Below are 23,948 nucleotides of genomic sequence, written 5' to 3' on the forward strand. Positions count from 1 at the left end.
AATATATTCATTTTATAAATCCACTGTAGACATTTATACTTATCACTTCATACATTCAAGCCAAGAGACATTTGCTTACATATTATCAGTGGCATATAAAACAGCAAAAACCCTGCTGTTATGTTCAGATTTCTCTATGATACACAATTAACATCAGCCAATGTATTTAAATGAAGATACTATCTGGGGTATTTCTTTCTTTTTTTGGAGTGTTGTACTACAATATAGAAGGCACTATTAATGCAGTCTAGATGCATTAATAGTATTAAAAAGTTTAGTTATGTTCTACATATTTTTTTTATCATGTCATGCACAGCAATCACCTTGAGATGGGATGGTTGCAGAGGATGGGGTCATAGAGGCCATGTGTTATGCAGCAAACGCCTGTTTTAGCTTTACACATGTTTTTTACATGTGTTAAAAAAAAACACATGTAAAAATCTGTGTGTGAGTTTTTATCTGTGTGTGAGTTTTCCAAAACAATTGCTCGGAAAGGCTTAGAATACTAATGCTTCCATCTGAATTAGGACCCTACTGATATGCAGATATGGAACAGATTTTAAGCAGTTAATGAGAATTTAAAACCAATTTTTTGCCTTTCATCCTGTTAAAAAATGGAAGGGCAGAGTAATCTTTAACTGATTAGGCTCCCAGCAGGCAATAGTGTTTAAGTGTTTGTAGTGTGTGTATGTGTCGGTTGTAAATGCTTACTAGATTTAATAAGACTATAAGTTAGAAATGATGGACAAGGAAGTCAAATAAAATATATGAAATGTCCCAGTGGATTAGGGTAACATCACTAAAACATAATGCCTACACCTTTCTAGCTCTATGTTATACTCTTATAAAACATGTATGCATTGGTCCATTGATGTGTATATATGTGTGCGTGTGTGTGTGTGCGTGTGTGTGTGTGTGTGTGTGTGTGTATTCTGGATTTGCAGCAGTAACAGCAGGTGTCTTGGTGCAGCACTGCATATTGGATTTTTTGTGTGTGTGTGTGTGTATGTGTGTGTGTGTTGGGTGTGAATGTGTATGCACGCACGTGTAGCTGCAGTCAGGCATGGAGATTATAATTAGAGCACCTCACAGAGGCAGAGTGACAGGGAGCAGACCAAAGATATGACTGAACACACCACACCACACTGCTCTCAAACCATCTAAGAGATTGGCACTTGCTTCCCTAGAACAATAATAGACTAACTTCCTGCTGTTGTAGAGTGTGTTGCTACATTGTCATGTTTCAAAGCTTCTTAGCTGCCAAACTGGAGGCAACAGTTAAGGTAGTGCTGTATCCAATACGCTGACTGAAGAGCTTAATTAGACTGAAATATAAAGCATAATAGTTTAACAATACAGTAATGCAAATGAGACACCAGACATCATTGGTACCGATAAAATGATCTATGTTTTACAACTATGATGTTCTTGGATTTGGATTTGGATTTACTAAATCTGATTCGTGTAGCCAAACGTAAACGACTGAACTGTGTTTGTGCCTGTGAGAACTCCTGAACACTTTTTTTTTTTAAAAACAAAATACCATTAACATATAAAATGAATTGTGCAAGGGTGCAGATTAAAGTGAAATTCCTTTGTCTGCTGTCTCAAAATCAAATTAAATAAAATCTTCAAACATCCTCAGCGCTATTAGACTAATGCTGTTGAACCTCTAATAGTGCATGATGATTCATAAAGGTTCCGACCTGTCGTCAGAGACAGTTGTGGAAACAGATACACTGGTGACTGCACTCATTAGAAGGTGATGGTGTGTGTCCATGTATGGCTGTTGATGTGTCTCTCACCTCCCAATCTCCTTATGCACGTCATAGTAATCGGTGAGCCTTCGCATCCTCCTTAGGATAGACTCCTCATCCTCCATTGGGTAATCCTTCTCCTGATTGGCTGTAAAGATATATAGACACAACCATGCCAACATGTACACACATATACAATGCAATTACTAGGATAACCCAAATTTAAAGTATAATTGATCAGAGAAAAAAAAAACAGTGATCAGGGAAACAAGCATTAGAATATAACCCTATAACAAAGGGGAACAACGGGTTTAACCATTTCCTTTTCAGAGAGATGCTTCAACCCAACAATGTTAATGTAGCTAACAAGGAAATGTAAACAAGGGTTACCAGCTAGCATGACAACATGCTGACTACTTACATTGACTTAAAGACTTTAATTCCTTGCTAATTGCATTAGCATTATTTGTGTTATATGTTTAAATCTTTTACACACTACACACTAGATTAGGGATGTCCAACTAAAACAGCAGTGTGCTAGTGTACTTTTCCTACAGTAACACTCCTGAAAAACTTGATAATTAGCTGATAGGCCTATATCGATAGGCCTATACTGAATCAGTTTGTTGGAGAAAGGTAAACCACAAACAGTGTGTAACCCTAACCCTGGTGTGGCTGTCTAAGTCTAAAGCATGAAAGGTCTACCCTAAACAAGTATGACTCGTACAGGCATTGACGGTGAGCTCTGCCTTGCAGGAAACAGATCCAGCCAGATTTCTCGCTGTGCAGGTGTACACCCCAGAGTCCTCTAGCTGAGTGTTGAGCACTAGCAGAGAGCACTCATTATCATCATACACAAATGTAAAGTGGCTATTCTCTGACAGGAGGACATCATTCTGAAAAACAAAAACAACAACAACAATAACAACAATATCTTCAGTCACTTAAAGACCGGGTAGGACAAACTGAATCAGGAAGTAGGGTTTTGAGTTTTGTGAGAGCAGGAGGCATTTTCTTCTTTGTTTGGTATGTGTAAAAAAGGACTGTAACAAAAGCAAAAACAAAGCTTATGTTACAGTCCCTTTTTACACATACCAAACAAAGAAGTTTGTTTCACAAAATACTTGGCGTAGTGTCATCACAGCAACATGGGGCTCAGTAATCTGTTTAGCTCCACCCAGCATGCCTGGAAAATTCTGCCCACTGAAGTAAAGATCATTTTATGCACAGAATAACCATCCAACATGGATGCTTATAATAATAATAATAATAATAATAATATATTAGACTTATATAGTGCATTTAAAAACCCAAAGACGCTTACAAAATATAACACAGAATTACAAAAACACAGAGCCTGCAAAAACATAATTGGATAGAAACAGCACTGATACAGGGCAAAAGAAAAAAAAAAGATGTGTTTTCAGATTGGATTTACATGTAGAAGGGGATCCCGTTCCCAGTCTGACTTGGGGGGAAGGGAATTCCATGGGGAGCAATTCTAGAGGAGGCTTGATTACCAAAATATTGGTGGTTAGAAGATGGGACCATTTCGAGTTTGTGAAGTAAGGCAGAGTTAATAACAGGGAGAAGAGAGCTGCAATAATCAAGGCAGCTAATCTAGAAATAAAGGTATGAATGAGAGACTCAGCAGCAGACAGAGAGGGATGGTCTAATCTTTGCACTGTTGCACAAGTGGAAGAAAAGTTTTAACAATAGCATTAATGTGAACTTCGAATGAGAGAGTGTTGAATCAAGGATGACACTCCTTGACAAACCAGGTTGGAAGGGGAAACCAATGCATCAACTGAGATAATTATCGAACCAGTTCATATAAGAGTTGATTTAGAGCTAATGAGAATGAACTTTTATCACTGGTTATATGTGATATACCTTGTACCATAGGATGTCTGGAATGGGCTTCCCATCAACCACCACAGCAAAACGAGGAGTTTCTCCCATGCTTACATCTAGATCTTCCATTATGGATTCAAATGTTGGAGCCACTGAAAAGAGCGGAATAGAGACATCAAGATCAAGGGATAGGGAGAGAGAAAAAGAAAGGAGTGGGTCAACACCAAAAAAGGACAAATGATGAAATTCACTGGATATGAGCAGATGTGCTAAGCCCACCTGCCATCTCCAGTGTAAGGAGGCAGGAGTCGGTCCCATACAAGTTGCTGGCGGTGAAGGTGAGTAGGCCCACGTCAGCACCCTTCACCTTGCACAGTTTCAGTGTGTGCTGGTCATCATCAGGCATGCTCATCTCAAAGAGTCCAGGTCTGTTGGACAGGGTCACTCCTCTCCTGAGAAACACAGCAGAGCACAGTTTAACTACAACTTAGCTACTGTAGAGTGCTGGTTGCTGAGGTGCATTGTGTAGGATACCACTGCCACTACAGGTGCACAAAAAAGAAAGTCTAGGAAGTTATTCAGCTGGAGTAAAATTGGTTGCCAGAGATGTTGTCCTGTTATTTTGGCATTTAAGTATTTTCAAATAGCTAAAGCAAAGTAAGAGTACAAAAGCAAAACAGAAACCACCAAAGGTAAAATACCGTAGCCCAATGATGTACTTCATGATCTTCCAGGCTGTAGAAATTAGTTTTGACCTTCCTCTGAGATAGTTGAGATCTCCAAGAGGCGTTTTGCTTTTGGGGTATATCTATACTACTTAATGAAGTTGGTCTCTGGGATATCCAGAGCCTGTATAATCAACTGTATAATCAAATGGGCACTCACCTCTTCCAGATGACATTTGCATTGACATGGTTGATAGTGACTGTGATGCTGACTGACTGATTCTCTACCACATACACCACATCTGGTTTGTCGACAATGACTGGGGCCTCCTGGAGATAAGGACCTGCATGGGTGGATAAATATAATACAATTTACTATCTGTGTTCTGTGTGTGTGTGTGTGTGTGTGTATATGTGTGTGTGTGTGTGTGTGTGTGTGTGTGTGTGGTGTGTGTGTATGTGTATATGTGTGTTTGTGTCCACATGTGTAGGCCAAACTCGAGCTTGTGAATTCTCACTTGACCTGTGGTGAAACTTGCTCTGTCTCTGCCACACATGGATATAGTTGTTATCAGAGCCTGTTAATCAGAATTCTATTCTACCTGGCATGTGAGTTACTGTGATACCTGCAGGCCCTGCCATTTTACGTCGAGGAATGCTTCTTGCGTTTGGTCACTTATGATTGGCAAACTCTAAAGAATAACATGTGGTCAAGATAAGACAAGGTAAACTGAGCCTGGCTCAGAATCAGCCTTACAGAGATTGAATTCCTGCCCAGAAAGAACAAGATGACTCAGAAATGGACCAATCGATCTGCCTGTCTCTCTGGGAACATTCAATTAGTATTCAACATGTTGTATGTCTGTTATCCATCTTATTGCAATATGGAACAATTCGTTTCTGAACCCATCTGTGTAAGCCTAGCTTTTTATATAGTATTGCATAGCATAAACCTAAATGGCTAAACAATAATTCAACAGATCAATGTTAGGTTTAATATTAATTCTGGTGCTTCATTTATGACAACAGGTATAGTACTAACTAGATGACAGCCTTACTGGCTACAGTTGCAGGTTGGTATAAGGCCATGACCAAAAAAATCTGTCCTGTATTCATGTGTGCATACCTACCTCTGTCTATGAGTTGCACTGGATCTGTGGCAGGAGATGGTTTACTGAATGCTTTGCTTGTGATTGTCAGGACCCTGAAGGCATAGCGAATGTCCTTGGACAGTGAGGTGATTGTATAGGAAGTCTGCTTCAGGCTGGAGGCAATTATGTTCCACTGGATGGAGCCCAAAGCCTGCTGCTGGACAGCGTACATCAAGGTACTTGGGTCTGGAACCACAGAAAGGAAGCACTGTACATGTTTTCAAACAACAGTTGCTGGGTTTGATAGATCAGGATTTTTAATCATTCAACCATAATCTCCACCAGATTCCCATCTTGTACATCAATCAAAGCAACAATGTCTGAGTGTTGGTATAAAACAAGGACACTTTAAAACTATAAATCTGTGGTTGAGGGGTCATTCATGAAGCAGGTTCTTTCATCTGTATTTCCCAAGATATCCTGCTGGGCAATATCTAACTATGAGGGAGTATATGCCAAAAATGTACATACAATGTCAATTCAGCATCCAGACAGAACTATACCTGAGGGAACAGCCTGCATTCACTATGTGGGCTAAGGTAGGTATAATAGATATTAGATTTAGTGTCAAGAACGCCAAGAGAAAAGCATATTAACGCCATAAACATACCCATATTGATTTTCTGACAGTTTATCCTGGGGCTACTGTTCGAATTGACTTGTAGCTTTTCTGTGATATGATAGCTGAATTGGGTAGAGGATGTTTCTATTGTTCCTGGGAGGAGCTTATCGAAGCTCTTCCCATGATTTATAACCTACTATATGGAGTTGCAACTCATGTTCATCTGGCTTGCTGGTTATGTGATTTATTTGTCTGATGTCTGATATTCTCATAGCAACTGCCCTCAACAGGTCCTTCAAGTATGGGAAACTCTTAAAAACAGGTTTACCCATAATTCTAAAAGAAATATAGCAAAATAAAAATTAACGTGAGTAGAGGCAGTACCAATGGAGGGGTCTAGCCTTTTGGGCTTCTTCCAGCTGAGTGTGATGGTCTTGCCAGTGATAGACTCTATTACCGGAGCTCCATCTGGCGAATCTGGAAGAACGTCTGTGAGAAAGAGAGAAGACAAAAAAAAGTTAAGTGGAACACACCTACCCACACACACACGTGCATGCACAAACATGTACACACAAGCACACATACACGCTCATAGACATATGCTGTATTTTTCAAATGAAATGAAAGTCTACGTATTTTGATACTGGATGTAGGAATGATCAAGCACAGACTAGAATCATCCATTTGATTAAAAGACAGCTTAATGTCTGAAAGAAGCACATCACTGTTCCCCTCAGAAATGATCATTAGAGAGACAGGAAACAACTTTTTCATGTGCATCCAAAAAGGTCCTCAACTGCATTATCTTGTAGTGACAAAGTATTGTATTATGTGAAATAATATATACTAATGATGGTGAAAAAATGTCTGCTGTTGAAGGAATCTTTAGGATGAACAGGTAGAAAAGGTGAACACACTGACTAAAACTTAATCCATAGCATAACATATCAAAAAACAACATAACAGCTGAAAGTGTGGCTGACTTATTTAAATCACATTTTCTGTCATGTGGAACACAAACATAACTATTAGAAAGAAAGAAAGAAAGAAAGAAAGAAAGAAAGAAAGAAAGAAAGAAAGAAAGAAAGAAAGAAAGAAAGAAAGAAAGAAAAATTAAAAACACAATCATGCTATCCTAGTAGAGTTCTACAATGTCGTTACTTAAAGTGTATTCACATCTTTCATCATTGTCTGATTAAGGTCTATAGCCACCTACTGTGACAGTAAATTAGGGTATGTAATCCTGTCTGCAGAGAAAATTAATTTGCTGCAACCTCCCCTCAACTGAAAATGCAGTCATAAAAATTACTGAGAACCCCTCCCACCCAGGAGAATGTCCAAACTTCTTCCTCAGGAAAACAATATGATCCTGCAGGCCCCTAGAACAGCTTGTTTCTTCCTTTCATAACATATTAAAACAGAAGACTTCTAAAAAAGAGAAACACTGGAAATTGTAGATGTCTTACTGTATATTCTGCTATCACATATGTTTAAAGTCTAATGTGTAGAGTTCTATTGTAGACAGCACTAAAGCACTTAGACCAGATAAGTTTAGTGCATGCAGTGCATTCCAGGCATGCTCTGAGGAGGAATAGTGATGTTGTTGATTTTCTTACCTGTCACATAGAGATGGGCATAACAGGTGGCTTTGCCAACCTTGTTCGAAATTACGCTTTTGTAGACGCCACCATGAGCGTGACACACGGACCGGATGACCAGGCTGTGGATGTCTCTGACTGAGACAGAGGGAGAGAGAAAGAGAATGAGAGAGAGAGAAAGTGGGAGGGAGAGAGAAGAAGAAAGTTTGCACTTGGTTAAGAGTGATGTAGAGAGGTTACTGTGAAAACAATAGCGAGGGATTCAGAAAGGCATGGTATTCAGAATGGGCATGTAAAAGCCATGAGGAATTCCCAAGTCCAGACACCCTCATTTCACTGCCACCATGACCTCCCTGCTGGCCAGCAAAATACAACAGCAACTTACACTGTGTCATCTTCCTGTCCTCGGTGCTGTCGATCTTTTTGCCATTGTGGAACCAGGCGATGGTGGGGTACGGCAGCCCGGCCACCTTGCACTTCAGGATGGCCTCTTTGCCCTCGAGCACATCCAGGTCGTACAGCGGCTTGACGAAGTCAGGCATGGTGAAGCGTTCCACCTCGCTCTCAGGCACCTCCGGCTCCTCTGGGATGGAGGGCATCTTCTCTAACTTTGCCCTGAAAAGGGGATGGAATGGAAGAGATGGATATGTGTAGTGTGTAGAAGAGAGAGAGAAGAGTTGGGAAGAGATAGACAGAAAGAAAGAGAGAGAGAGAGCGAGAGAGAGACAGAGAGAGCGAGAGAGACAGACAAAGTAGACTCTGAATCTTTAATTTCAGGAATAAACAATGAGACTGTGTAGACAAAACCACAGTGAACCTCAAGCAAACATTTGCATAAACTCTGTATGCTAAAGGCTATAGAGGATTATGTTCTTGGATAACGGCTGTTTGTGGGGATTTGTACTAATGTAAAGTGGCATGCGAATGGCCCATTTACCATTGCGTGGATGTAATAGGATTAGTCAGGGAGAGTGAAGATTCTTACATCTGCGAGGAGATTGCTGGCCGTGGTTCCTGCACATACAGCTCAGCTGAACAGTCTGCCTTGCCATGCTGGTTTTGGGCCACCACCGTATAGAAGCCCTCATCCTCGCTGCTGACATGAGAGATGACCAGAGAGTGACGGCCACCTTCCTTTAGGATGCGAATGTCCTCACTCTCCACCAGAGGGTGGTCTGAGGGAAGGCCAAAAATGTATCCACACAGACACACCAGATCATGATGGTCACTTTTAAGAGAGGTATTAAACTGAGGACAGACAATATGTCTTAGGAAGAAGCATCCTACCGAAGTGGCTCCAGGTAACCTTGGGTGGTGGCGTTCCGCTGACCTTGCAGTCAAAGCGTGCATTTCGGCCCTCGATGACTTCCAGCATGTCTAGCTTTCGAGTGAAGAGTGGCTCTACAGATGGAAGGACCTTCAGTTTGGCACAGGAGGTCAGTTCCTCTGAAGAAAACAAGGAATGGTAATCGCCATGATAATGAAAACGATGCTATTTTGGAAAGCAATCTCTACCCATATTAATCATATTACAGACCAGTTCTAGTACTAGCAGTGGGCAAGTGAGTGGTGAGTGGCTCTTATACATGTGACTCAACCCAGCTGATAACCATGCTTGAGGTGTGTCAAATCCACTGTGTTAAGGCACAGAGAACTGAACTGTGCAGTGCGCTAACTGGTCATGCCTAAGATTTAAGCAGAGGTTCCTAATCCTCAAGACCCCTAAATACATCTTTTTTTTGCTTTTTTTTCCCCTTCCCTTGAAATCTCTTTCAGATACTCATTATGTGTATGAGGAAACAAAAAAGCCTTGGCAGGGAGGGCATTCCCAAATCCTGAATATAGAACTTCTGGATTACTAGTTTTAGAGCATCTAGATTGGCAATGCTACAACATCTGGATTAGCAATGCTACAACATCTGGATTACTAGTCCTACAACATCTGGATTACTAGTCCTACAACATCTGGATTAAGGAACACTACTAGATGCCAACATGACTAGCAATCGATAGAAGCGGGCTTTGTGATTGCAGAGTTTCATGAACTAGTAGATTCCACCCACCCAATAGCATTTTCAGCAAAAAGAGAGCGAAAGGAAGATTACACACCTTTGGCTGTGCTCAGTTTGCAGGTGTAAGTGCCACTATCATCCTCATGCACGGAGTTGAGCAGTAACCTGCACCTCTTGCCATCAAAGTGCATCTTACAGTTGAGCAGGGCAGGCTGAATGAGTTTTCCATCAGAGAGCCAGTCCACATCCACATCCTGTGGGCCGACCATGTGACACTCGAACAGTGCTGTCTCCCCAGCTGTCACAGTAACATCTCTGAGAGGCCGCATGATGGCCAAGCCTGGCTCCAGGGGAGAGGCTGTAGGAGCAGTGGACACAGCATTTACACATGCAGGAGCTGGCATGTGGGTGACATTATTCTTGATTAGGGGTTGGTTTTCTTGGAGTGTCACTGGACATCTACCTTTTTTATTTAGTAGTGCAAGAAAGATACATTTATAAGCACATGAAGAAAGTGATCAGTACAATCTTACGATATTAATAGCTGAGATTGAGAGGGTCCAAAATGTAATACATTGTGATCCATGGAACAATAAATAACAAAAAAGAAATCTATGGATTATTTGTCAATGGCAGCAGCAACTTGTACTTATGGAAGCAGACACAAACATTATCTGATCTGCTAACAATTTGTGTTTGGCAGCAGCTTGGCAACACTGTATGATAACAATATCCTGCCAGCAACTTTAATCCATGTACACCTTGAAAAAGGCTCACCATTGCAGCCTCTATGAGGGTGATTCACTCTCTGTCACCTTGCTTTTATTCGGCATCTTCTACTTGAAGGCTGGTTCAAAAGCTTTCCCCTTACTTTAAAAATGTCTATTTGCTTTCTCAGGTGAAATATCTTACTTTAAATGCAATGTGATATGATTTTTTTATGTAACCTATTTAAAATAAACAAACATATTTCATCAAACATAACAGAAGATGGAAAACAAAGCTTACCATATGTTATAATGTGCATATTTAAAAATAGTCAAAAAATAATATCCATGTAGAAAAACCTGTACCTGTGGCAGAAGCAGCAATTATCATTCTAATCACACACTGCTGTAAGAGAGAGCCTCTTCTATTGTTTAGAGGCCCTTCAGTGCAATTCTGATGTGAAGTATATGATGGAGAACAGAAGAGGCTCTCTACCCTACTGCATCACAAACCACCACAGTTTCCTGTAATAAGGGCAGATTCTGTGACCATGTCTCAGCAAATTTTTCCCAAGTGTGCATAAACACAGACCCACAGATCTTTAAAGAACCCTTTGTCTATATGACTGGCCGTAGAGTGAATATTATCAGGGCTCAGTCGTGTCTATAATTAGATGCCATATAATTGCATGTGTTATTGTGGTGCAGAGGTCTGTGTGATGAGATGGCCTCATTGTTTTTGGGGTACAGAGGGGTAACAGACAAAATATTCACCTTTAACATCTAGCTTGCCCTCACACTGCTTGGTGCCATACTCATTGATGATCTTGCAGGTGTACAGACCAGTGTCGGACTTCAGGGCAGATTTAATTATCATCTCACAGTTGCCATCCCCTGTCTCACAGACGATGTGCCGAGGGCCTGATTTTATGGTCACTCTGTCCCTCAACCTAGACCGAGATAAAGAACATAATGTAATGAGATCTTGAGTTCTCTGTTTAATTCTAAAAGTACTCCCAGAATTCTAAAAAGTACTCCCAGAAGTTTATATTGACACAAAACACAATTTCCAACTCTTTCATGTTTTTTTTCTTAAAAGCACAATCAATAATCTACACTCAATGTATAGCGTGTCTCCACTACCTGCATTTGAGTTGTATCATTTAGTAAAAAAAATTACATTAAAAAAAATTACACTCCAACTTTGTCCTACTGCAAGGTTATGCCAATCAAACAATTACATTTATATTTACAGCATTTGGCAGATGCACTTGTCCAGAATGATTTACAGAAGTGCTTTACAATATGAAGTTAAACATTGTAAATCACTTTTTATAAAGCATTTTATAATGTGATTAAAATTTGAAGAATAATTGGCTAAATGCCCTTTTAGTCAGAATTCAGTATATTTGCTGAGATGATTATGGTGCCTTTTTCAGTAATTTAGAATCATTATTTAGGGGGATAATGTTCTTGCATATGACTTTAACCTATACACTAAGCACTAAGCAGCACTATGATTTTTCATACTGTCACCCAGTGGTGAACTTACCAATAGAGCATTGGTTTGGGTTGCCCACTCATTCGCACAGACATGATCACTTCTTGTCCCTCTATGACGGTCTGATCTCTGAGAGGAGTCTGTAGAGATTACAAGATCACGACAGGGTCATTTCTACTATTTATATCATGAAGATCCAAAAACAAAAATAGTAATGTCCTTAGTGGTGTCTTATGTGCAGGTCTGATTTAACTGCCCACAGGTAATATGGGTCATACTGGACAGCTGTGAATGCTAACATAGATCAATATATTAAAAAGTACTGTCAATCACCTGAAAAGCAGGAGCCTCCTTGAATCGAGTGTCAATGATCTTCCGTGGTTCGGGGCCCAGGTAAGAAGTCCCACCAAAGTCCACGGCCTCCTCCAGAGGGCTGAGGTATTCCTCATCAGATGTGATGGGGCTGCTAACGTCCATAGGCACACCAAGGTTGCCCCTTGGGTCTTGGCTGGGTTCTGAGGGGAAGGCACCCGGCTCAGGCATGAGATGTGGACAAAACATTCATCTATTACACACCTGCTTCAACAAAAATCCTTCAGTATATGATTGATGGTAGAACACAAGGAGGCTGTCCTCTGGAAGTTTATTTAGTCATTTATCCCAAAAATGTCAACCATAGTTTGGCAGTGGGATTTCATTACACTTTTAAATTTTACAGAAAATGTTATGGTAGTCAATGGTAGATATAACTGACATTCTTAGTCCAAATAGTCACATTCAGAGTAAATCAGTCAAACCTAAGACCTATGTTTTTTCTTAATATAAGTAGAATGTCTACTGCTTGTGCATATATCCACAACACATCACACATTACATGACCTTGTACTCATAACCTTCCCATGGTACTCTAACTCCTAAACTCTGATAACACAGGAAAACTCATTTCAGCTTGATGAACCCACTGAAGTATGAAACTCAGCAAGGCTATCAGGGATTGTGCTAGGTCATCCACTGCCTCTGTGAGACAAGCTTTGGAGTCCAATTGGCATGAGAGGAGAAAGGTGGATTAGAGGGATATTAAATGTGAAAGGCAGGCATTAAATAGAAAGGAGCTCTTCTGAGGTCCAGGTGGCTGTGGATAGAATGAATCTTATAATGCCAATTCCAATCTCCCAATGTGACAATGTGAAGATTCACCTCCACAGGGAATGTGCTGTCATGAAGCATGGCTCATCCAGGGAATGGGAAACTGAAAGGATTAGCTCTGTAGGCCTAAAGGTTTACTGTTATGCTGACTGAATTTAAAGGTTCACTTTTATTTCACATTCTGCATCTCAATATAAAAAATATAATATGATATGAAAAACGTTAAGCATCCAGCATTCATTTTCAAAAGCTTTTTCCATTAAAATTATTCAAAAATTATTCACAGCCTATGAATATTTAAATAATTCTGCAGTGCATAATAATAAAATGTGATGCAGTTAATTAAGAAAATCTAAAATGATGCCAAGATGTTTTGTGTGAAGTGGTTTCATTCACAGCAGGCCTGTGCTACTGTGTTCAGAAAAGATTTTGTTTGTGCACTGGGGAGAATAAATAGACACCGTGTCCTGGATTCTACTTACCATCTCATGCAGAGTTTAAATTACAGCATCTCATATGTGACATTCGCTTAGAAACCTGTGACATTTAGAAAAAACCAACCACTTACTAACTGCATGTAAAAGTCTGCACATCAAACTAACTTTAACTCTGCAAAGTAAAAAAGGAAAAAAGTAAACATCAACAGGTCTAAAAATACTGTTTAGGCTGAATAGGTAGATGTTCGACCATGATGAATTGATGTCTTTCTTCAGTAGGAAATTTACTTTTATTATTATACAGGACATGTGTGTCCTGACACCTGCCACAAGCCAGAGATGGTGTTCAGAGCTGAGTGTGGAGCTCTGCTGTGGGTTAAATCGTGACACCATTTGAAATAAACTGTCAGCACCAATAAAAATATGGTGCTCCTACACCTATAAATTCAGAATTAGACACCTGAATAAGCATTTCCAAGCCACACACACACACACACACACACACACACACACACACACACACACACACACACACACACACACACACACACACACACATATCTACAGAGCCCCTACTTGTTAAAATGAACTGTTTAAGGTGAGGAGACAGCCATGCTATGGCTCACAATGCAGCCACCCTATATATTATACCTTATAGTACGTGCAGATCTGCGAGAGATAAGCTTGTGTCATGTCAGTAAATCTACAATACACAGTACATACAAATGTGTTCAAAAAACAATTCATGGTGTATCTTTTTTTTAAATTTTTTTAGCAAAGGTTTAAAGAATGTCTGGTCAGAATATGAATACAATATTGTATGTTATAGGCATTTTCCTCAGAAACTGAATTATAAAACTAACCATACCTAATGTATTAGATAAGGTGTTTGATGACATTTAAAGCACAGTTTAGTTTAGGTGAAAAGTAAAGGTTGCTTGAGGTGAAGGGTCTCTTTCTACTGAGCCATTATATAAAAATATAGTGTGATATCCTATAAAACATAGTCAGAACATCACACACATGAGTGATTCAATCCAGTGTGATTTTATGCAAAAGCTCTGTCAGGCTATTATTCAGAAGAAGACAGATATACAAATGACATCACAAAAGGGGAAATTTGAATTTTAATGGGCAGATGGTCATACAGATGGCCACTGTATTTTCTCTCTGGTCAAGTGGGACTGTATGAGGTAATACTAGTGGTCAATTTGTAGAAAAAAAAAATCAGGAGGGAAGGTTGGTTTCACCTGAGAGGGTTTGAGGGTTGGGGAGATGTGGGGATAAATAATATATCTCCTGCCTTCCTGAATCTGAACTATGTTGGTTGCATATACTGAACTAAATACTCCACTATATAGGGCAATGGTTTCTAATCCTCTTCTCTTATGTCCCCCTTTTGAGGAATAAACATTTTTATCCCCCCAACCTCTTTCATAATGCTCTCTCCTCATCTCCCATCATACTTAATGTGAACCCAAGAGCATAGGAACGGGTGAGTGCTTCGATTACACACTACTTTACATTCAAAACAGAGGTTGACATTTTGTCCTAATCGTGATTTGGTTTGAAGAGCTCGTTTATAGATAGTATCAACATATCCATAATAATGTAGCCCTGTTGAGACAGTTCATGTTATATAATGTTAATCATAATAGTTATATTGTTACTTAGGTAGCTAATCCATGTCTGAGACAAATACTTAATCTATTGTTATCTAGGCAGCAACATTTGAAGCGTTTAGTGTCAGCCAGTCAGCAGAGTCGTTTTGCGAGAGAGAGAGAGAGAGAGAGAGAGAGAGAGAGAGAGAGAGAGAGAGAGAACAGCAAGTAGCATGTTGACTTATTAGAATTGGAAATTCTACCATAGAGAAGATTAACCAAGTCTGTATACACAGACGCTCTCTTGAAATTTAAAGTTGGCTAGCTCAGTCAGCGAATGCTTCTCGTATAGTATGAGAGAGAAGTTCTGAGCTAACCTTTAAAGAGTTTCCTTTTGCTTTTAGGAGTGAAGTTACTTAATTTTCTGGTCACCCCTGCAGATGAGCAAGGAACCAAAGCTTCTTATGTGGTATTAAGAACTAGGGTTATTTACCCTGTGCCAGTTTGCAGCAGGATTAATGGGGCAATGAGCATGTATGTGTTTGAGCCCACAATTATTTTGGCTCATTTTATTTTGTTACTACAAAAGTACTACTACTAACTGGAATTTATTGGTTGAGTAAGAGTTAGTTGTGTCTTCTGAAGTGATTTGTATCTAGTTCGTCATAAAGGACCTTTACTTTTCATAGAGCATACAGATATATAACATGCATGGTAAACCACTGCACTTTGGGGCATTTGATATAAATCAGAACCATTTCAAGATCAAGAGAAAGCTCAGCCATAGATTATGGCCTTAGTAACAGTACACCTACAAATTTCCCAGGTGCTATAACAGACATCTGACATCATATAACACAATGAACCAAAAGGGGATGGAAGAAGGTAATGGCAGTTTTATGAGAAGGATTTATTTTTTATTTTTTACTGGGGGATGGCATCCACTCACATCCCACTCAAGCCCTGGTTATACCATTCAAATAAGAATATCAAGAAGATCCATATTTTCTGCCAATCTGTTGTTTTATTATAGCATGAGTAAACAATAGATTTTCTAGGTGCCTCCAATTATCATAAAATTATTCCCTCAAAAAGCTATTAAATGTTTCCTTTACAAAAAAGCACCCTTACTGCAATTAATTAAAGATGATTAAGTGCTGATTTCAATGATGCTCCCTTTTGTAATGATAGCTTCTGAAAAGTGCTGAGGCAGCTTGTTGATATCACACAAAGATTGTCTAAATGTGATTACAGGCTATGCATCCATTTCATCCAGCTGCTTGTGTGTGCATTTTTCAACACAGCCAAACAGCAAAAGGACACGCACAGCCCAAATGAAGGAAATGTTTGCTTAGACTCCACTGCATGTTATTTCTAAACAACTACATTTTGTTTTGAATCTTACTGGGAGGGCAACATGGTGTTAACAATTCATAAGTTCACTTTAGCCCCCAAGTTGCTATGGTAACTATTGCTACGGCGTTGGGGCTAGAGAATAGACATGTAAGGGGGGGCATGTAGGGGGTATTAGGAAAAAGAAATCAAATGGAAGAGGATGGTAAGAAAGTAAACTGGAATCATTCAAGCATTGTTGCTTGCTCAAGGGATGACCTTAGCCCCTCCACAGAGCAGCTAATCTGGACCATGTGGTAACATAGGTTTATGAAATAATTCAATACCTCATGCACTGATCACACTGAAATAACCAGAGGTGCTAAAATCCCCCACTTTCAAAATCTGACACATCACCTACCAAAATGCCTCCCCCTCAGCTGGCATTGTAGAACATGCCAACACCAATGCTCAGAGATGCAATGCTATCTCACCTTTAGGCTCTTTTCAAATATGTATGGTTCTACACAGTAAGAGGAAGGTATCCTTTCAAATCTAATTCGCATGATTCAGTGCACTATAAGAATTTATAGAATAGCTTCTCAAGCACCTCAGTAGAAGCACTAGGGATGAAATCCACCTCTGCAGAATGCCCCTAGTACATTAGTGTCAGTGTTTAAATATTTATAGCGATGAGACCTTTTACTCGAAGCTGCTGTCAAATTGCTTGAAATCATGTTCTGATTGGAATAGGCTATAGATAAGGATTTGGTTCACTCTAACATCTCCCTTCTGGCTACAGAATACATTGTGCTTCAATAAGTAACACATGAATCATGAAAGGCCTAGAAGGCCACCAGAGAGCTAGCACCTACCTGGCTTGATGAAGAGAGTGGCACTGCAGGAAGCCTTGCCTACCTCATTGGCAGCTGTTATGGTGTACGTGCCAGCATCACTGGGCTTTGTCCATTTGATATGCAAAGAGTGCCTCTCTCCCTCCACTTTGACCACATGGGTGGGACTGTTCTTTATTTCCACATTGTCCCGCTGCCATGTCACTAGACATGAACAACCAACAACCATGAGCCAGTATGTCTCTTTGTATATCAGCATTTTTGATGAGATCGAGAAAGTGACAGGGAGATGCTGAAAGAAATGTTTGGCTTTGCTCAATGTTGGTGCATGACCGTATGGTCGGAAGTTGCTATGCAGTATCACTGGATAACCCTTCACATGTCCTCATGTCATGTCTTCATGGCAATTGTCAACCATGCAAAAAATTTGACAATGGAAACAATGTGGTATTCTTCAAAATGTTTGAAAACTAGTAAAGAAGAATTTACCTTCAGGGAGAGGATTACCAGCGATGATACATTTCAGCAGCACTTCAACTCCAGAGGACGCTACTGTGTCCTGAAGTGGAAACTCGAACACTGGGGGCTCCAGAGGGTCCTCTTCTGCTGACACGTATGAGTCATCTGAAGATTCTGCAAAGATATGAGGCATGAGCACAAGTATGTCCTGTAACAGCAGCTTTCTAGTTTTAAGGAAAGTTGAGAGCCAAAGTTAAAAAAGCAGGAATTTCTTCAGTATTTTCATAAAGAAAATTGACCTGTGCAGTGGTAAGGACTCCTCTCTAATCTAGTAGAAAGAGCCATTATTGTTGGTGATTTCAATATTCACTTTGATAGTGCCCAAGACCCTCTGAGATCGGCCTTTAGTTCTATATTAGAATCAAGTGGTTTCACTCAATGTATAAGAGGACCCACACACTCTGGTGAATATACGCTTGACTCAGTACTGACATGTGGTGTGGACATAAAGAACATAGTTATATTACCCCAGTCAGATGCCATCTCAGACTATTCCCTAATTTCATTTGAACTACATATGAGCCAGAATATAGTAACCTCACCTCGCTCTCAAACCAGATGCACAATCACGTCAGCCACTGCACTTAGATTTATTTTTGAATCTCCCAGACTTATCATTTGTGACTAGGATACCCTCAAGCCCCACAGAACTTGATCAAATAACTGAATGCTTAGAATCACTATTCTGCTGCACACTCAATGATGTTGCTCTAATAAAAAATTAGAGACAAACAATTAGTACCATGGTATAATGATCAAATTCACAATTTAAAACAAAATGCTTAAAAATTAGAACGTAAATGGTGACACACTAAGCTTGTAGTCTTCCAACTTGCATGGAAGGAGAGCCTTCTCAAGTATAGAAAGGCACTTATTAGTGCTTGAACAGCTCATCTCTCGACCCTAATAGAAAATAAAAATAATCCTAGATTTCTATTTAGTGCAATTGCACAAATAACTAGGAATAAAACTGACACCAATCCTCAGATTACAATGCCACACAGTAGTAATGAATTCATTAATTTTTTTAATGACAGAATTAAGCACATTAGAGATAATATTAAGAGTATTAACATGACATCGGGCAGCTACTTAGAGATCAGAACAACCAAGCCAAAAAGGACTCTAGAATTCTTTACGCCTATCCAAGAACCATAACTTACATCTCTGAGCTTGCGCTCAAAATCCTCTACTTGCTTACTTGCTTACTCACTGCCCACAAACTTTGTTAAGGAAATCCTAGCTGAAGTAATTAAACTCCTCCTTGAACATTGGCTACGTTGCTAAATCATTCAAATTAGCAGTAATCAAACCATTTTTCAAAAGAAAACAAACAAACAAACAAACAAACACCTTGACCTGTGTCAGCTGTGAAACTACAGGCCGATCTCAAATCTTCCATTTATTTCCAAGATCCTATAAAAAGCTATAGCTCAGCTGCTAAGATAATATCTGAATCAGATCCAGAGACATGAAGTCTTTCAGTTAGGGTTTAGGCTTAATCATAGTATGGAGACAGTACTAATTAAAGTAGTTAATGACCCGTTGTTGGCTTCTGACCAGGGTTATGATTTTTTGCTTATATTGCTTGATCTGAGTAGCATTTGACACTATAGATCACAACATTTTACTAGATAGACTAAAAAATGTTGTTGGGATTAGGGGAATAGCCCTTTCCTGGATTAAATTTTATATATCTGATTGCTATCAGTTTGTTAACATAAATGGAGACTTCTCAGCATACAACAAAGTTAGGTAAGGTGTCCCACAATGATCTGTTCCTTTTTTTTTATGCATGCTACCTTGACATTATACATAAACACTGTGTTAGTTTCCACTGCTATGCTGATGATAGTTATATATAGAGTTCTTACTAGAACTAGATTTGATCACATCACTCCTGTCTTAGCTACTTTACATTAGCTCCCAGTAAAATTTCGGATTGATTATAAAATACTTCTAATGACTTACAAAGCAATGAATGGTCTTGCCCCACAGTACCTTAGAGAACTCCTAATGCATTACAATCCACCATGTCTGCTTAGATCAAAAGCTGCAGGCTCTTTATTAGTACCAAGAATAAGAAAATCTACCACAGGGGGGCAGAGCCTTTTCCTATAAAGCTCCCACACTATGGAATAACCTTCCTGTAAAAGACTCAGACACAGTCTCAATATTTAGAGCTAGACTGAAAACCTATTTGTACAGTCAGGCATTTTATTAACTACTTCCCATCTTAGGTAAAAGTGTAAAGAGTTATGGCAAACTGGGATGTTATGATGCTGTCACTTCACCTCTCTTTTGTCACTCAAGTTTGTTGACTGAGAACGGTGGAGTGCTGATGTTCCAGGGTGCCCTCCTGCCTGTGTTTCCTTCTGGCTCTTTCCTTTTAGCAGTGCTACCATAGCTAGATCTGCCTGAGTTCATCTTTGCACATTGTAGTTCCCTAATTTACACATGCTCATATCAGGACATGCCTAATAATCTATTTTTATTTTCTGTCGAGGTACATCTACCTACACCTCATTATGTTACTGAGCTTCAACCCGTCTCAGCTGCCATGGCTACTCCCACCAATCCAGTATAACCGGATGGCCTTGATGGACGTTCCCTTGCGGGATGTGTTTCGGGCATGTGCACACCTTTGGGACAAGACTAAAACCTCTAGAAAACTGGACAAGACATTAATTGCTTATTTTTACATTTTATTTATTTATTTATTTTTCTCTTAAAATTTTTACTATAGTGGTGACTGTTGTCGGCCAGAGGAGGATGGGGCGCCCTTTGAGTCTTGGTTTCCCTCAAGGTTTCTTCCACATGCTCTAGGGAGTTTTTCCTTGCCACCGTCACCCTTGGCTTGCTCACAGGGGGCTTGGACTTGGACATTTGTAAAGCTGCTTTGTGACAATGTCTGTTGTAAATAGCGCTATATATATAAATTTAATTTGATTTGATAATATCCATGACAGTGTTATTACCTTTGTCTCTGTGTTGATTTTGCAAGGATCCTAATAGATACTCTACAGAAATCTATAGATAATTCATGTTTCATTATTACTTTTACTCATAATAAAACATGGTTTAGATGGGATTCTTTTAAAAAAGCATTAATTTAGTGAATTTGAAGAAAAGTGAGAGAAATAGAAAAATTAAGCCTATAAACTCCTTGAACAATGTTTACATTTATATAGAAAAGCAAGTGTTTTTCAGCATTTTTCAACTAAGGCCTCCACATGAATTCAGTATTCATATCTTAAATATGATAAATAACATTGCCAGTGATTCACCTAAATTCTTTTGTAAGATGATATCAGTCATGAATGAGAAAAAACAAACGCACCTAATTCAGGGGACATGGGTCTTTGTCTACGTCCCCTCCCTCTCGTTCTCGGTGGTTTTTCTTCCTTGGCCTCAGGGCTTTTTCTTACTTTATCACTCCGTGGAGCTGCAGGGGCTTCTGTCTCCATGGGCTCCTCTTCAACAACAATTTGAGGGATGGTGAGCTTCTGGGATGTAACTGGAGGAGTCACACTGACCTTCATTTGCTCCTCTTCAGAGGCGGATAATAAAATCCTCAGTGGCTTGGAAGGTGCCTGGATGGGATGCGCTTGCATTGCCAGCACATCCCCTTGCACCAAAGGACTTTCAGGTCTTCTCTCCAGCTTTCGCAGTGTGAGCTCTAGTGGTGTTTTTCGTTGGATAGGCTCATCCTCAGAGTGGACCGGTGCTGCCTCTTGGACATGGGTCACCCTCTTCACAAGTGGGCTTGCAGGCCTCTGCTCCACCTTGCGCAGTGCCATCTCCAGGACATTTCTGGAAGGAGACTCTGCCCTCATTTTGCGAGGGGACCGCGGGCGATCCTCAACCATGGAGGTGACCTCTACAGTTGGAGACCTTTGTGGGCTCTCTCTAATCGGACTAGGTCCGCGTATTAGTCTTGGAGACCTTTGTCCAGGTAACTCAGATGCGGGCATTGCCTCTAAGGGGGATGATTCTCTTGCCGTTCGGCTTGCTGTTTTTGTTGTGACAGGAGATCGCTCTCGAACTACCTGCTCCTGTAAAAGTGACTGCTGTTGCTGGGTCTGCCGCATTGCTTGAACCTGGGGTGATTTTGGTGGGGGAGATTCCCTGGCTCGTTCTCTCTTGCTTCTCTCTTGCTCAGCACGCTCCCTGTCTTGCAGCTTTTGGAGCACCTGAGGTGGGATGGGCTCCAGTTTCCTCACAGGTTGCCTGTTCCTGTGGCAGGTGGACAGCTGTTCAGTGGAGAAAGACTTCTTCATGTGGGGTTTTCCCACAAGCTTTTTAATGCGCTGAAGTTCCTCTGTGAACTTGTTTTCAATGTCCTGTACCTTCTGAGAATAGCGAGGTCTGTCCTCCAGAGAGGCAGCCCTCTGCCGGAACATAGACCTCCTTTGTTCTGCATCTGCCTTCAAAGCTTCATGGAGGTCCTCTTTGGAGCTCTCCCTTGAGATTCCCAGGCGGCTTCCTCCATCATCGGAGTCTATGGAAGGGGCTCTGTGAAATCCAGCCCAAGAGCGTCCTGAGATGGAGCCCTCGGGGTTGTCGATGCTCCTTCTCCGCTCTTCAAAAACACGCACCTTTTCAAAGATCTTAGAGCTAGCACGTGTGAGCTTGGGCGAAGGACGGGAAGTCAGGTCCTTCCGGGAGTACTCACTGACAGGAGTCTGGGGTCGTGAGTCCTGTGCACTGCTTTGGGACATGGCTGAGGATTTGGGTTGCTTGATCTTCTCTTCAAACTCTCCAGGTACCGTGTCCTGATATTCACTCGGCACGATGGCTTTCTTGCGGGGAGTGAGGGGCGTGGGGGGGCCTGAACCAGCGCGACCGAGCATGGGAGAGGTGGATGAACGGGCAATTTTGGGGGAGGGGGGTGGGAGAACTTGTGGGGGAGATTCCCTCAAAACTTCCTCAGACTGGCTCCTGAAAGAAGGTGATTAATGGAAATGTTCTGTTAGAGTATTGGGTTAATAAGTGGGAGGAGCCCAGCTGTTTGGAAGAGGACAGGGGGCCAGAGAGGCGTTTTGATTTGTTGGGCCCAGAATGCAAGTGAGCAGGAATTTGCAGATGCTTGTGTATCTCTTTCAGTTGTATCTAGGTTTTTGTGTATTTCTATTTCACCATGTGTTTTTCTTGAGTAAGAAAATTTGACTGTTTTGAATTGCATCTATGACCTGGAGGTATAAAAATAGAAAACTTTTCCAATTATGAGAGGGGTAAAGAAATAATAATAAAAAAATATGACAGGTCTCTACTATATATACTTAGTAAAGTCTACATATTCACTTATATATTAAGTATATATTGTATATTTACTTATATACTGCTGGCAAAACTGGCTAAATACTGTGAGGAGATGTTCAAAACATGAAAGAAATAGAAATGCTTCACGCTGGTCTTGGGGTGACAGTCAAGACCAGGTTTTACTGTGTCACCAGAAAATGATTTACCCATCATCACAGGAGAACCAAATCAAGATGACTTTACAATACAACTAGGTGTGTAGGTTAGGTGAAGCCAAATTAAACCGTGCCTACTAGCCTATGCCTTCCAAAAACACTGGACTAGACCACCATGTACCACTGGATAACCACAGAGTTAAGTCTCGAGCCACTTGGAGCTGGGAAGGAAATAATAATTTAGAACAAGCACATAAATATTCATGCTGAGTCATCAAGCAGAGTGCAGAAAGGGAGGGGAGGGTGGATTTGAAATCAGCTGGGAACTGGAAAACATCCAGAATGCTAGCTGTTGTCCACACCAAACTGCAATCACTTGACTTCTGAAAGAGATGTAGGTTTGTTTGTTTTGTTTTTTTTACTCTTAACTGCATTGAATTCCTGCCCACCCTCCAAATAGTTGGACTTACTTCTATATGGGGTATCCAGTGTAGAAGACTGCATGAACATCACCCAAGCACTGTCATGCAACTGAACATGGCCATGCACACAGGGAAAAATAAAGATGTTAATTAGCAGTGGGTGATGTTAGTACACTATGAAAATTCAACAATTAGATATCTCTTGGATCTGAGTTGAGAAATTTTTAAAAATACATTTAAATTAAATATACACTACAATAGCACTTCTTAAGCTGATGGACAATGAAATAGCCATAAATTACCAAGAGTTGTTTCTACATTTAAAATTTTATTTCAAATAGTCAAATTTACAGATGTTACAGTTACTGCGTGTACATTTTCAGTAGAAGAAAAATGTGGCAATTTTTGTGTTC

General features: G+C 40.3%; 1 protein-coding gene across 12 annotated transcripts in view; it reads right to left on the reverse strand.

Annotated features, from left to right (window-relative positions):
- The window catches only part of spegb (striated muscle enriched protein kinase b), a 71,401-nt gene that overhangs the window by 17,276 nt on the left and 30,177 nt on the right, over positions 1 to 23,948 (reverse strand). For 11 of the 12 annotated variants that reach the window (XM_027005670.3, XM_027005663.3, XM_081713417.1 and 8 more), the window contains 18 exons: positions 21,037 to 22,637; positions 17,667 to 17,810; positions 17,199 to 17,381; positions 12,141 to 12,322; positions 11,859 to 11,947; positions 11,081 to 11,256; positions 9,697 to 9,957; positions 8,875 to 9,033; positions 8,573 to 8,762; positions 7,973 to 8,202; positions 7,606 to 7,725; positions 6,374 to 6,478; positions 5,407 to 5,613; positions 4,497 to 4,620; positions 3,891 to 4,063; positions 3,651 to 3,763; positions 2,485 to 2,653; positions 1,806 to 1,905 (listed from right to left, as the gene is read on the reverse strand). In XM_027005670.3, coding sequence (XP_026861471.2) covers positions 1,806 to 1,905; positions 2,485 to 2,653; positions 3,651 to 3,763; positions 3,891 to 4,063; positions 4,497 to 4,620; positions 5,407 to 5,613; positions 6,374 to 6,478; positions 7,606 to 7,725; positions 7,973 to 8,202; positions 8,573 to 8,762; positions 8,875 to 9,033; positions 9,697 to 9,957; positions 11,081 to 11,256; positions 11,859 to 11,947; positions 12,141 to 12,322; positions 17,199 to 17,381; positions 17,667 to 17,810; positions 21,037 to 22,637 — 4,326 coding nt within the window. The remainder of the gene's footprint in view (positions 1 to 1,805; positions 1,906 to 2,484; positions 2,654 to 3,650; positions 3,764 to 3,890; positions 4,064 to 4,496; positions 4,621 to 5,406; positions 5,614 to 6,373; positions 6,479 to 7,605; positions 7,726 to 7,972; positions 8,203 to 8,572; positions 8,763 to 8,874; positions 9,034 to 9,696; positions 9,958 to 11,080; positions 11,257 to 11,858; positions 11,948 to 12,140; positions 12,323 to 17,198; positions 17,382 to 17,666; positions 17,811 to 21,036; positions 22,638 to 23,948) is intronic. The other variant, XM_027005664.3, reaches the window with a different exon arrangement.

This window comes from Electrophorus electricus, chromosome 4, assembly GCF_041902795.1.
Source record: "Electrophorus electricus isolate QZ-2024a chromosome 4, ASM4190279v1, whole genome shotgun sequence".
NCBI lineage: Eukaryota > Metazoa > Chordata > Actinopteri > Gymnotiformes > Gymnotidae > Electrophorus > Electrophorus electricus.